We start from the raw sequence: 15,180 nt of genomic DNA on the forward strand, positions 1-15,180 counted from the left end.
GTCCCTGGGAGCCTGTGGAAGCCCTTGCAGCAGTGTGGGCAGGGGTCCCAGGGCCCAGGGGTGAGAGCCCAACCTTTGTCTGCAGTTTCCACTCAGCAATACAGTGCACAGCCTGAAAGTCTCTGGCTCCTCAGCATAGCTGCTTCACACACTGCTGTGTTTAGCTGCACATATTAATGCCTCACCTTCTCTGACAAATGTTAACTTGCTGCCATCCAGGGGCTTTTGGACTGGTGCTAAGGAATGTCTTGGAAACTCATGTTTAGGAGAAGGAAAATCCCTTGTTGTTTTCTCTTCAAAGCTCATCCAGCCTGTTGTCTTGAATATGACTAGTAAAAAGGAGCACATGGGGAAAAATATATCTTCTGTCCCCAGCATATGTGGGGCCAGGGAGGTGAAGATGTGCTGATTCTTTGTGAGACCAAAGAAATTTTCCCATCTAGTCTGTTGCTTAGAAACATATTAAGTCATTGGTGAAACTTGTATGACTTTTGCCTTCAGAAAATTAAACAATGAGTGGTAGACAAGTGATGATTTTATTAAAGCTGCCCTTTCATAGACTCATAAAGTGGTTTGGGTTAGAAGGGACCTTTAAAGGTCATTTAGTCCAACTACCTTTCACTGAGCAGGGACATCTTCAATTTTTTGCACATTTTAACTAAATCTTGTTAGTGATCTATACAACAGGTTCTCTGTAGATTTTGTGGCTTGGCTTTACCTGGCAGTGTGTTGGCTGAGTGCTGAATGCTCCCCCTTCCAGCAGTACAGTCAGCAGTTACCTTGAGGGAAAGATGCACAGCAAACATAGAGGCTGTCTGATGCCACCATGCTTATTGTTAGTTCCCTTCAGGGTGTATCATCTGTCTCTAAGCTATTCCAAATTCTGCCTCAGCCCATAAGTTGCTGACAGCTGCTCTGCTCTGTCATTAGAGCTTCTAACTCGAGCACGGGAGCAACAGAGCTAAATGTTGGTGGAGATGGTGAGTGGCTTGTGTGAAGCTGAATGGCATTTTGTCCAGCAAGTGGTGTTTTGTCATGAAAGAATCATACGTGCAGAGGTACAGCAACACCTTTTGCTTCTAATTAAAGCTGCATATGGAAACAAAGCTGCAATATAATGTTTTAAATCTGTGTGCAGTGGTAATAATCCATTAGTATTTGAGGCTAGGAATGGCTGTTAACTGTCCTGCTCTGACTTGTTCTAAGTTAATGAAAATAGCTGCTGGATGAAAATGCAAAGATTTTCAGTTGTGAAAATGTGTTTGCACTGCTAAGCACTTGAAAAATCACTCTCCAGAACTTCATTTGTTCAGAGCAGCTGATTAGCTGCTCACTGTGCTTCTTCCCTTTAATAAAACCCCCGAGTTGAGCAACAGAAGCACTGTAATTATTGGACACTTTTTTTTTCCCTTTCCCTGTGACATTCTGTCAGGTGTTAACCAGTGGGTAGCCTGGCGTAAACAGGGCCCTATGGAGCTCCTGGGGCTATGGAAACAAAGCTGCAATATAATGTTTTAAATCTGTGTGCAGTGGTAATAATCCATTAGTATTTGAGGCTAGGATTGGCTGTTAACTGTCCTGCTCTGACTTGTTCTAAGTTAATGAAAATAGCTGCTGGGTGAAAATGCAAAGATTTTCAGTTGTGAAAATGTGTTTGCACTGCTAAGCACTTGAAAAATCACTCTCCAGAACTTCATTTGTTCAGAGCAGCTGATTAGCTGCTCACTGTGCTTCTTCCCTTTAATAAAACCCCCGAGTTGAGCAACAGAAGCACTGTAATTATTGGACACTTTTTTTTTCCCTTTCCCTGTGACATTCTGTCAGGTGTTAACCAGTGGGTAGCCTGGCGTAAACAGGGCAGAAATGCCTTTGCCCTGTTTGTGTAAGCCCAGACTTTACCTGTGCAGAAGGGGGTACCTCAAATGTGACAATGAAATCCACAGCAGGCCCAGATTTTAGGTTTCCTTGTGCATCTTTCTCAGAGGCCTCAAGTTAGATGATGATGAAGGTGCCCAAAAGATCTTTTGACCTAGCAAAAGATAACTCGGAGGTTAATATTTTGTGCTCCTGTATTTTTATCCTGGAGAGTAATGGTGTGAATGGGAGAGAATAATCCTGAAGGCTAGAGAGATGCATTAAACTCATGAGGATTCATGCTTCTCTTAAATGACCTCCTTGTTCAAAGGTGCACAATACCATTTGACTAGCAAAAAAATAGTTTGTACCCATAAAACACTAGCAGGAAACACACCAATAAAACAAGCACTCCTCTTAGACCTTGTGTTTATTTGGTTCTTTTGCAAAATAATGAACAATTCTAGCTAAAGGTGTGCCTTGTGCAGGTAGTTGCTGGGCTATCTAAGTTGCCCAACCCAGCCTGTACTTCAGGTGTGCCCAATACAACCTTCTCCTTGGCCAAACAGTAATGGCCAATAAGGACAGAATATGCAATAGTAGTTTTATGGTGTGGACAAATAATTATTAGGGACTGAAGCAATTCCATCAAGCCTTGTGAACAAGTTGGAGCTTTCTTGTCTCCAGAGATAAAAAGACAAAATGTCAATACAATAGAAGAGTGAGATGGGGAAAGAATTTTAGTTAACTTTCTTCCTTCTTTTCAAAACTGAACAAAGAAAAAGATCAGGTTGTTGCCTAAATTCAGGCTCTGTGTATTTACATGGAGGCCATCAAGGAAAAAAAAATATGTGGAAGTTGCAGATTTACTAGCAGAATGGTGAATGTGATGGTGGAACTTGGCAGACAGCTCAGGCAGTTCATGCGTGAAGCTCAGCAGGTCTGGATTCACATAGGATTTGGTCTAAATTTGTATAAATTCATTGATAATACAGTGTCTGAATGCTTTCACTGTGTTTTGCAGTCGTGCCAGTACATGGTGTGGTAAATTGGCAGACTTGAGAGGTCTGGGTTGCTCAGGAAGAAGAATTGACACTGTGCTTGTGCAGGAAGCATTGCAGGTGCTCCCAGTAAGGTGCAGAAGGGGATTGCTGGTGCTCCCAGGCTGCCCAAACAAGTGTGTACTGCTGGGAGTGAAAGCAGAAAAAGTAGACTTGGGCAAGGGTCAAGAGCTGAGTTTGTCCTGGCCTTTCATTACCCTGAGGCAGCTGACCTGCAAGTGTCTTTTCTTTGTGACATCCAACAACTTCACAGTTTGGATGTATTTGAAGAGCAAAATACTTGCCTAGGAAAAGCTGTCTTATCACATTGGAAGTACAGTGATTTCCCTAAGAAAGTTTTTAACAAGAGTATTGATTTATGTGTATCTTCTTAGTTTTGGGACTAATGTATTTTTGTTGGTTTTTTTTTTAGCTTTTTCTTCTCCAGAAGATCTGGAGATGTTCAACTAGACATGGAAGTAGATTGTGTAATGAAATATGGCAAACCTCTTTCATCTGGTTATGTACTCTGTAATATCAGATCAATCAGCTAAGCTCCTGGGAAACTGGGATAATCCAAATTACCAAAGTGTATGTATCCCTTTGGGAGCTGCCCAACTCTCTGAACTTTCCCTTTCTGGTGCAGAACATTTCTGAAGAGTGCCCCACTTCATTCACATGTCCTTCACAGCAGCTTGCTGCCAAGTCCTGACAGAAGACAGGCTGCAATCAATAGCATATTTTTTTTAAATATTAGTGAGATGGAATCTCAGGGAGACTTCACATTGATGTCATTTGGCACTTACATGGAGTGAACAGCAGGCAAGGAAAAGCAGGCTTGAATTTGGCTCCAGAATGGAGGCCCTGGGTCTGTTTAACTGGATGAGAAAGAGTGCTCAGTACCTGGTTTTCCAGAGACTTACTGGAAGTTGTGCCCGGATGGGTGAGCATGGGCTGGTGGTGGGCACAGGACTGGCCAGTCCTCAGGAGGTCTGTGCTGCAGAAGTGGCACCTTGTATTGATGGTGGGTGTCAGGTAAATAAATACTGGAATGAGGTTTTCAAGAAGTGAAAGACTAATCTCATTGCTTAGAGTACAAGTTTTCTTTCTTTCTAGGTGGATAAATAATGTCAGAGTCAAAGGATGCTCAAATGCAGGCACATAGGTTTGCAAGAAGAGCTGGAGGAAAACTGATGTGGTTAAAAGTAGATCTAAGGAATCGGGTGAGGAAGAGCAAAGTGTGTGAACCTGTAGGACTAAGGGATCATCTGAAGGGTGCACAGCACAGTGCTGGTTTGTCTACCAGCAGAAGGCCTATGGTGTGGTCAGCAGACATCTTGCCAGGATCAAAGCCTTATTTTTAAATCTGTTCATTCCAGTTCCAGTGTTTGAAGCTAGAAATAGCACAGGCGTAGCAGGAGCACCATATGGTGAGCATGGTCCTCTCCAAGGTGGGGCTGGGAATGGGGGCTGGGCTGCATGCTCTGCCCAGGCAGGTTCATTTCCCTGCTGAGCATTCAGTTCACCACCACACCAAGGCTTCAGTTTCTGGAGTCAACACGGTGCTGATCTGATTGTGTAAAGGTAGCCTGCAAGTAATACCTGCCTCAGGGACCAGTTTGATTTCTCTAAAGGTAAACCAAATAAAGTCAATATGAAAGGTTGACACATATTCCTGGAAATTAAATTTGACAAGCATCCTTCAGGCAACTTTAATGTGGAATGTAGATGGCAGTAATTTGCAGGATCTCTGGATTCTGGTTATCTAAGGCAGTTCTGCTGGTCTCTTTTTCTATATCTGTACCATGTATTGAAACATTAACTTCCAAACCCATCAGGCTCCCACAGATTAAGTGGGCAGAAAACTGATTTCTATTGATTTCAGCCCTGGCTGTGTCTGGTGGGTGGAATAAACAAAAAAAAATTACTTTTTCCCTTGCACATCTGGCCAGATGTAGCAGGCTCCTGCCTGCTTCAGCAGCTCCCCATCACGGCTGCTCACTGCTGCCTTCCCTACAGCCGCCTTCCTGCTGTGGTCAGAGTGGCCTCCACTGAAGGGTTTTCATTTTTCTGAGAAAATTCAGAAATTTCACAGTTTGTCAGCAACGTGAGCTGGGACAGAAGGAAAAAACCAACAGCCCTCCAGGGTGGCAAGATACTCAGCTGGAGCTGGCAGCAAGCTTCCCATCGAGGTCAGCAGTGGTTGGGTGACCCCCCACACCCTTACGGCTCCTCTGTGGCCAGCTCTCCCAGGAGCAATTCTCTGTTCAAGTTTTAATTGGGTAAATTTATGATTATACTTCAGAAAAATCATTAAATCTTACTAAGCAGGGAGAGTTAGACTAGATGATTGCAGAGGTCCCTTCCTGTCCTCAATGCTTCAGTCATTCTGCATGTTTTTAAAGCCTTTTTAATTATTAAAGTAGAAGTTGATTTTTTTGAGCTTTTCTAAGAATACAAGAAGCAGCTATTATTTATTAGCAGCAACTGTACTGTAACTCTTGATTATATGAATTTGCTCATGATTTCTCTTTGTTCATAATTTGGTTTTGTTTCTAACTTGCTGTTGCTATTCTCAAATGCTTTTTGTACAGCTGCTGCAGATCCTCTCTGTGCAAAGACATCCTAAAAGTGTTTTAACACTAACCCCACACAGCCCTTTCATACAACTTGAGTGCTCCTACAATCTTAGTACACTGTGTATTTTCCTTTTGGAAAGAGGCAAGGACTCAAAGCTGCATGAGCAAAAGCTAATCAGCTCTGTCAATTGATTACTCAGACAAGTAAAATTGTACTATCAAAAAAAAAAGTTACTTTTCCCTGGAAATTTTTGATTTGTCCTGTATTTCAGTGAATAAAGATGTGAGGTTTCACAGGGTACTCAAGCTCATGTGATTGTTGGGATTTTCTTGCATAATGCACTCACTATCTCCATGCCTGGTCTGTTTGCATGATGGGGATGGGAAGAAAGAAACTTTTTGTTGTCATTTATCAAAGGCTTCCAGCATGCCTTTTAAAAAAAAAAATTGTTTATTTAGTGTCAGAGCTTGGAACATCAAGCAATAATTATCTGCCTGTGTTTGATGACCTTTCAGTCAACTCAGATTTTGGTTTTGGATCCAATACTAATTCTGTGGCAAATTTTTAAAGGATTCTCCACTTTGTCTTTAATTAGAAAAGAGCCATCTTGCATTCCCAGTCAGCCACAGGACTTCAGTTACTTCAACTGGCAATTAAGTGTAGTAGGTTTTATGTGCATGCCTAAACACAGGCCAACTTTTAGCTGATTTTAGTTAATAAAAAGAACTTAAAAATATGGTTATACCATCATATGCCTTAGGTTTTGGGCTTTCTGCCTGGCAGGTGTGGGGTCAGACACTGGTTGGGAGGAGGTTCTGCAGTGCTCAAAGGTTGTGGATGCCCCTGGAGAATGTGCTCTCCTAGGATCATGTTTACGGTCACTAGCTGGGATGATGGCATTCAGAACTGCTGGATGATGGCATTCAGAACTGCTGGAGTGTGAAATTTTCCTCAGTTCCTCCCTCCTCTGGCCTGAGACAAAGGGCTGGAGACAGGCAGTGCCTGTGGGAATAGCCCTGTTGAGAGCCAGTTTCAGGAGAAAGCCTGGGCTGGTTTAGATGGGAGTTTGGTGTTGGGTGAAATGACTGATGCCAGTCCCAAGGAGATCTTGATGTCTGATTTCTAAGCAGCACAGGAGTGCGTGGTGTGTTTGGTGTAAGTGAGAACTTGACCTGCTCACATGGTCAGAAAGGTCTGTGAATAAAAAGCCTGGAGAAATAAGACACTTTAAGCCATCTGAAATGCAAAAAAGTAAATGTGTGCTGGATAGGCTCCAATCCTGTGTCCACAGCCTTGCTAGATAAAGCTATTTATTACAAATAGTGAAATATTAGACCTAGATACCTTGAAAGAGATTATTTGCTAATTATCCTCTCCCAGGTTTATCCTGTGGGTGTGGTGAGGTCCTCTGACCTTTCCATTGGAGTTCCTCAAATGAGAATGAACTTCAGCCATGCAGTGAGGATGTAGAACACCCATCCCACAACGAAGGCACAGGTCACATGTATTGTCAGAGCTGCCCATGGTCTTGGGCTCTTTCATGCTCCTTGCTGTAAGACCTAAGTCTACATGAGGAGTCTTGGGGACCTTTGCTAACATCTTAGGGACCTGGTGACTGTGTTCCTGCAAGGAGAGCCTGTATTTCTTACCTCTCCAGGCATGGCTGCAGTGTGTATGTGGATTTCCCTCCTGTACAAGGTAAATATGAAATGGTTCCTGTGCCTTTTTATCTTTGTAAAAATGTCCTATGAAGGTATGATGCTCCAACAGAATTTTTTCTCTGGAAGCCCAGATAGTTGCCAGAGAGTTAAACACATATGTATATTTTCACACTGTTACAGCCTGCTCTGAGGATTGTGAACTATATCTCCATGTTATTGCAGAATCTTCCAGAGTCTGGGATTTTGTGTGTTCATCTCTGCTCTGTTCCACTCCGTTAAGCTCAGCTCATTACCTGCTACTTCAGAGTGACATCCATTGCCCAAAATCCAGGCTGTTTGACTTCCATTTCTGCAGCCAAAGAGGGCTCCTTCAGCATTGGAATCCATCCAAGAGGCCATGGGAATGGGTAAGGACTGGGAGGCAACGTCTGCTGTTAACTTCCTGCAGGGTAACTTCAAAGGGGAGGGGGTGGCAGCTAGATAATTTTGTTGAGAGACATTCCAGAAGAATGGGGCTGTTGGCTCTGGATAGAGAAAAGAGAGTATGAAGACTGTTCTGGGATCTCCTTTCATGTTTTGATCAGCACAAAACTTATTGAATTTTATTTTTACCTAGATTTATTTCTCATGGGTAAGAAAAAAGTGCTTCCATTTATTTGATAAATGAAACGCAGACACCACTCCCCTAAACCCCAACCATCTAACGTGGGTTAAATGGCTTCCACTGGCCAACTGCTTGAGGAAATGTGGGAAGATGATCAGATGTGAACAGTCTGATCATATATAAAAACAGTGGTTTTTAATAGTGGTAGCAATGGCAAATCTGAGATGGCTTCCAGGTAGAAATTAAGCATGGGATTGTCTGACACAACTATACCATCCAAATTATTTTAGTCTCCAAAGTAGTAATTTTGTTGCTTGTTAATAGACAAATCTGTTGGCCTGTATTGAGGATAAGAGAGAGAGATCTGAATGTGCTGGGGAGATGTAAGTGTGGCCTGGGAGTTGGTGGAGGCTGTGCAGCTGCTGCTACAGAAGTGTGTGCCTGCAACATCTGAGCCTCTCCATGCCACCTCCAGCACTGCAGTTCATGAAGATAAGCAGAAGTCTGCAACCTAAAAATGCAGCTGGAAGGGGGTTATAAGGGATTCTCTTAGAGGGACCCCAAACTTAGAGAGCTGCTTCTGACTCTAGGAGCCATTCTTGGCTGGAAGAACTAACTCATGTGGCTGTTACAGCCCTGTCATCTACATGAATTAACAAGGTTTCCTCACTAGGTGTGAGGAGTGAATTCTGCACAGAGAAAAGCTCCATACAGGTGCCAATTCCATCACATTATGTAAATAGCCTGTGACTAATAGAGAAGCCTAGGAAATGAAATAAAAGACATCAGTGAGTGCATTTGCATGGAAACCAAGCTGTATGCAAAAGGAACCTTATTTAAAAATGACTGATAGCAGACAAGATAATTCTAAGGTTGCCACTGTGCAATATTTTCAAGGGTCTCATTAGCATAGAATTGAAAAGAGAGTCTTGTTTAGTGTTTATGGAATCCAAGACGTTCCACCAAGTCCATCTGCAGTCCATCTGACCCTTTGTTGTGAGGTTACTCAAAGCTTTCCTATGGATTTTCTCTCCTCTCAGAGTTGTGTTCAAAAAAAATGAAGGAAAACCAAGCATTTATATGATAAATCAAGCTTTATTGCATGCCTAATAGCTGGGTTTGTCACCCGTGTACTGTGATGGGCCTGGGACAAGTGAGGAGTTGAGATAAGAAAAAGACAAAGTCAGTTTGTGAGTGTGAGGAATGATTCTTCTCCTGAAAGCCAAATCCTGTTTGAAACGGCCACATTTCTAGAAGTATGTGCTTACCTACCTTGCCATAGTTTCCATTTCTTTCTAGAATCTGGGTAAGATTCAGATGCTTCTTAGATGCAAAATTTGTCTCCTTGAAAGTCAGCTCAGACTTTTTCAGAATTTGACCTGTTGCTGTACAGTTCAGTTGCATCAGGGTGGAATATTCTTGCCTTGCAATTGATGCAGCTGTGAGGTAACTTTAAAAAGTATGATGCACGAAATAGAACCTGGGCATCATTTGCCACTTGTAGTGGATGAGGATTAGGTAAAATAAAAGCATCTCATCTTCAGGGCTGGAATCTGTCCCTGTAATGTGTGTCATTGTTAAATCCCAGGAATTTTTATCATATGGGATAAAATATTGATAATGCAGGCAAATGTGGTATGAACGTTTTGGCTTAAGCAAGAAAAATCAAAAGTATCTGTCTCCTACTTAAATACTGATGAATTAAAACACAGTAGGGGATGCTGGTTTGGAAATCAGTATGTGCCAGCTGGGCTGCAGTGCAGCACTCAGAGCTCCTTCAGTTTTTGTGCCACAGGTGAAATCTCCTGAGCTGCTAGAGAGTGACTTCCACTCTGACAGAGCACACAGATGATTCAGTGTATCTGCAAAATGTCTCAGAACACAGTATTCCACACACATTGATTATAATTGAGTACAGATCATAAAGTACCATAGTAAAAAGTTGCTCTGCCCTTGAGGTACAAACTCACTTGAAACCTCCCTGTTTTATGATTCTGTCCTTCTCCAGCAAAAATTGTTAGCACCATGGGCTCCGAGAAGATTCTCCAGCTGTTTTCAAGTCCTTCTCTCTGCTGGGAACAGCAAATACCTAACTTTTCACTGATCTCTTGTTTATCTTGTAACTGAACACATGATATGCAGAGCCAGTTTCCAGAGCTGTTTCTATGATCATAGGCAGTAAAGTTCACCAGCTGGGCAACGTAGCAGTTTTATACAGGGTAATATTTATTTGTCAGTAGATGGGAGGAAGCAAAATACTTAAATAACACACAGCAATGGCACTGCTTTTGTCCACATACATAATTACAATTATCAATTGAGCTCTCTGTTCAACAGAATCATTTTCACAATGAATGCCATGTTCCAAGTGTCTAACTCTAGTTGTATGTGCTTACAGTTAAAACAACCAACTGTGAAATACAAATACATATAAGGCTATATTTATTTACAAGGGTGTTTATAAATATATTGGTCTGGTTTACATGACCAAACCACTTGAACAAAGCTCTGCTGCAGGTTTCTTAAAAAAAAAATCACTGCTAAGACTTTTTTTTGTACATTTGGATAGCATTCTGGAGTTCAGGTTCCCCCTCTAGCTTTCCAGAATTAATTCCATGTTTCTGCTCCCCCGAGGATGCTCACAGTCCTCCACTGGGCTGCATCTGGTGAGCAAGGCTGATATCATTTTAGCTACTTGCTATACTAATAAAATAAGGGAAAATGAAGTTATCTGCATTACTTAACACAGGGCAGCATTCATCAGTTTAATATTATGACTTGAGCAATCATTAAATATTGCATCTTGCACAATTATATACATCAATCATTACACACCATGTTGGAGTCCATAATGCTTATGTATTAAAAATAAGTAGCTTCTTTTTTTCCTGTGCCTTTTCCTGTCAAAGTCAATTCACTCCTATTGACTTGTCTGGAAATTAGATAGCAGATTGCATCTAAAGCCAGAGGAGATAATGAGAGAACAGGCAGCATGAAGGGCCATCTCTTCAAGACAGTGATGATACTCTGTTCAGTTAGCAATGATTTCTAGAAGTGCAGCATTAAGAAAAGAGATACTTGATGCCTAAGTGCTCAGAGCAGAAATGGAGCATCAGCACTTGAGTCAAATGAAAGTATAAGGAAGAAGTGACAAGAAGAAATCAAGGCACGAGCATTATTATTATTCTCATTGGATTCTGAATCAGTCTGACTGCTCAGAGAGCTTCCACCTCATAACGAAGGACCCTCTTATGCCCAGATTCAGACTGGAAAAATTGATTGCTTAACTCTGAGCCACATGTCAGGAGCAGACAATTGGTGCTGCAAAAAGCAATAGCAGCTTTTTTTTAAAATTTTTTTGGCTGTTTAATGCCACAGAAATGTACTGTCCGAGCACTTGTGGGGAGAGGCAGTAAAGGGAGACCATCTATCAGCATCCCTGACCTTCTCATAAGGTCACAAGAGTTTTTGCTGGCCCACTGACCACATAATTAGCAGACCACATTAAGCAGGTAAGTGCCTGCTGTGCTGGACAAGCAGATGGTGTGTATCAGCTACAAAGGGAGCCCAGTGACTGGGGGTTGGAGTCAGTGGAAGTAATTAATGCTAAGACTCCCAACAGTCTGATCATGAGCTTTTATTAGGTATTTATCTACAGGTTTTTATTTCTGTGATGCACAAGGCAGGTGTTTAAGTTGTGGTCTATGCACTCTACTTCACACGAATGATATTTGATCTAATGAGAAAAATACTAAATTATGTCCAGACTAATCCATAGCTGTCACTCAAATACTTGATTACCATGCCATTAATTCTGTCATCTTTGCTCTTGTGAGTAGCACTGCCCTTGTGAGTTCAGGAGGATGAAGCCCTGTAGATTTCAGTGAGGTCTTTTTGCTCATGGGAATCAGGAAGCACTTAACAACCCAGTGTACCTGCACGAGCTCGTGAGGCTCTTCTCACAGATCTCTGGTGAGCAGAGTAGTGTAGACAGTTTGCACGAATGCTGTGGCAGCAGGACAAGAGAACTGTGACCTGATGGAATCCTTTAAGAAGTGTATGACTGCAGAAATGATGGTCCCTACCCAAGAGAATTTTGTAGCTTTAAGGGCAACTTCATCATAGCTGAATCATCAAGGAGCTGATTGTAATCTGAACGTTGCTTCTTTTTACTTCAGTAGGACATCAGCAGATTGCTAAAATGAGAGAATAAATGGCAAGGAATTTGCTGTACAGGTGTTAAAAGTGGGGTGGTTTTTGGAACTTGAAAAAAAAAGGGTTTTAGCAGTACAGGTAAAAAATTATATTTATCTTGAACAAGAGAAAGCATGGTCAGTTGTTTGATTAAAGTGTTCTAAGCATTGTATTTAAACAGGCCAATGTTAACTGGTTGTTTATGTTTGCACTGTAGCATGGATGAATAATACGTTGTAGTTTTGTTTTTTAGTGGCCTAACTGGAAAGTGTTTTTAAAAATGTTCCATTCTGAAAAAAGTTGTATTCAGTATCACACCTTTAGGTGTGTACTGGTTTACAGAAGAAACTGTGTTCAAACACAGTCCAACAGACATGACCACATCTGCCTCGAGTGTGGCCATGTGCCAGTGCAGAATGTGGGGAAAGATAGTGCTGAAATTAAAACATGAGTCTAAGTTTCTGCTCAGAGGAACCTATTATCTGGATAAGTAGCTAAACCAAAATTGGTTCTGAATTCATAGTGTATTTGTTTGTCTAAAAGGTCTGTTTTAAGGACCAGTGATGATGGTAACAGAGAAAGCAATGATCTATACTGGTGGTCTGGAGGAGATGCTTTTAGGAGAAATGCTAAATGTGTATTTCATCTTGAACAGCATCAGTCTGAGTGAAATTTGCAGGACATCAAGTGGGGCTTGTGAGTGCTCATTTTAAAAAAAAAAAATTCTAGCTCTGGCCTCTCCCCTTGTTAAAACCCAGTTTCTAGCTGAACAGGTATTACATCAAAGCAAACTGCATGCTGAGGCTGAAAGGAAGACAGTGGAAGCTTAGGATAACTCGAAGGGGCTTCCTTACAGTCTGAGCTGCCTATAAACTGCTGTGCAGATGAACCAGAGGTGGGAACAACGTAAAGCCTGGAAAGTGAAAAGACCAGAAGAGGCTGCTGAAGTTGGGAATGCCACAGCATTCCTGGTTTGCTCGGGTGAAGCCAGGCATTTGGGAAGGCAACTGCATCTGTGGCTGAAATGGAGACCTTTTTATTGATGCTAAGGTAGTGTAGCAGTGACTTGGAAATAGCAGATTAAAAAAGTAAGATGTTAAGACTGTGTATAATTAATTGTTATTTATCTTTAGGACTCTTGGAAGTGTTTTATTAGCATTAGAGCTATCATAAAGTGTGATATCATAACAGTATGATATCCTAACAATATGACTGTAGGAACATAATTCTGTTTTTGCTGAACTAAATGGCAAAGACTTTCTCTAACCTCAGCAGTAACATGGTCTAGACCTACAGAAAGAGTTTATCTGCAACAAAATACAACAATTTGGAAACTGCTGTTGGATTATTTTAGATATCCACAGGGGGATTATTTGATTTCAGAGATCCCTTAGATGCATCAGTTTGCAAATTGGAAAGGGCAATATTTTCATATTCCTCTCGTGATGCTGAGCATCTGCAGTGGTGAACTAATATGATCAAATCCTTCTGAAAATTCTTGTTAAGGTAGCCATAAAAGATGGGATTGATACATGTTGAGATCATGGCCACAAGGTGGCATATTGTAAATGCTAGATTGTGATTACAGCTCATTAGTGCCTCATAATTCCAGTCAAAAACAACGTTGAATATATTGAGAGGCAACCAGCAAGCTGCAAAAGTCACAACAATTGATACCAACATCATGTTAATCCTTTTGTTTTCACTCAGTCTGCTCCCATTCTCTCTCATCCTGTCTATTTTACCATGTCTCCTTCGAAGACATACAAATATCCTGACATAGCAGATGAAAATAAACCCCAGTGGGACACAGTACTGGAGAACCAGCAGACTAGTGGTAAAAACCAGTCGTTGTGTAACAGATGGCCATACTTCAATGCAAGCAACCTTGTTCTTGTAAAAATCACTATGGAAAGACAGATGTTTGAAGGGCTCGTCAGTTAATTGGTGAAATACTAAAAAAGGAATGGAAATGATGAGGGAAAAGGCCCAGATGAAAAGGATTCCCCAGTAAGCATGTGAAATGTTAGGCTTCCAGCCACGTGGGTTCACAATTAACTGATATCTCTCAATAGCAATCAGTACCAGTGAGAAGATGGAGACTGTGACAGATACACTTTGGATGAAAGAAGTTATTTTACACATAGCTTCCCCAAATATCCAGTAGTCCATTAAGGTATATGCAATTGTGACAGGAATACACACGATACAGATCAAGACATCTGATAAAGAGAGGTTGGCAATCAAAACGTTGGTAACACTTTGAGCTTCTTTCCGTCTCTTTATTATTATGATCAGGCAAAGGTTTCCAAAAAGCCCCACTATTGTAACTAATGTGTAGGCTGTAATCAGCAAGAATTCTGCAAGGAAGGAGAGTTGGCACGTATCAAAGTTCAAAAACTGAGAATAGCTAATGTTAGAGATGGTTTGATTAGACAGAAGCTCACTGGGATGCTGAATGTCCATCATGAAGCATCTCCCAACCTATGGACAAAACCTGGTATTATTCAGAGTAGACTTTGTATGGAGCTTTACAAGGCTATGTTCATTTATATGGACTCATTACTGTGAGTCTGCAGTTGTGGTTGGTGTCCTTGAAGTTTTGGGCAAATCTAATTCATTACAGCACTGGAAAAAGCCAGTGGTTGAGTATTAGTGTCTTTGTTTGTATCTATATCTATCTATCTCTGTCTGATAGAAGCTGATGCTGCCTTTCTGAGGTTCTGCCCTGGCAGTGTTACAGACCTGTAGCTGCTTGGGATGTGTAAGAAACGTCAGTGATAGTGCTGATTAAACCTGTATGAACATTTTCATACAAATCCCCCTTTACCAACTGTGCATAAACTTTGCTTTCAAAAGAAAATATTTGAAGACCTGTCTCCTATGAAGATTTAACAAATTTTAAGGAATTCCATTGTGGATAATCTGTTGCCTTTTTTTTTGACAGAAAAGAAGAATAAGGTCCTGCCTTCACATAGCTAGCTTAGACATCACACTTATATTATCTCTAGACCTACAAAGCAAGATGAGCTAATACACCCAAATGATATGTGCTTGAGTTTAGGTGATATTCAACACCTCTAGGAATTGCATCCTTGTGGGATTTTCCTGATCTGCTTATGTATTACAGATAGCATGTTCTGGTTCCTCAATCTAATCTGAAAAACATGTAAACCAAACACAGTTCACATCTAAATTACACACACAATTATTTCCATGCCAGTAGTTGCCAAAGGTTGTCTCATTT

The 15,180-nt window shown here is 41.3% G+C and overlaps 1 protein-coding gene across 1 annotated transcript; it reads right to left on the reverse strand.

Annotated features, from left to right (window-relative positions):
• Positions 1–13,283: 13,283 nt before the first annotated feature.
• Positions 13,284–14,399, reverse strand: LOC103774734 (neuropeptide Y receptor type 6-like). Its single transcript, XM_008942158.1, has one exon. It carries the CDS (start codon positions 14,397–14,399, stop codon positions 13,284–13,286), a length of 1,116 nt encoding a protein of 371 aa, XP_008940406.1.
• Positions 14,400–15,180: the final 781 nt, after the last annotated feature.

The sequence above is a fragment of the Merops nubicus genome, unplaced genomic scaffold (genome assembly GCF_000691845.1).
Source record: "Merops nubicus isolate BGI_N331 unplaced genomic scaffold, ASM69184v1 scaffold7246, whole genome shotgun sequence".
Lineage (NCBI taxonomy): Eukaryota > Metazoa > Chordata > Aves > Coraciiformes > Meropidae > Merops > Merops nubicus.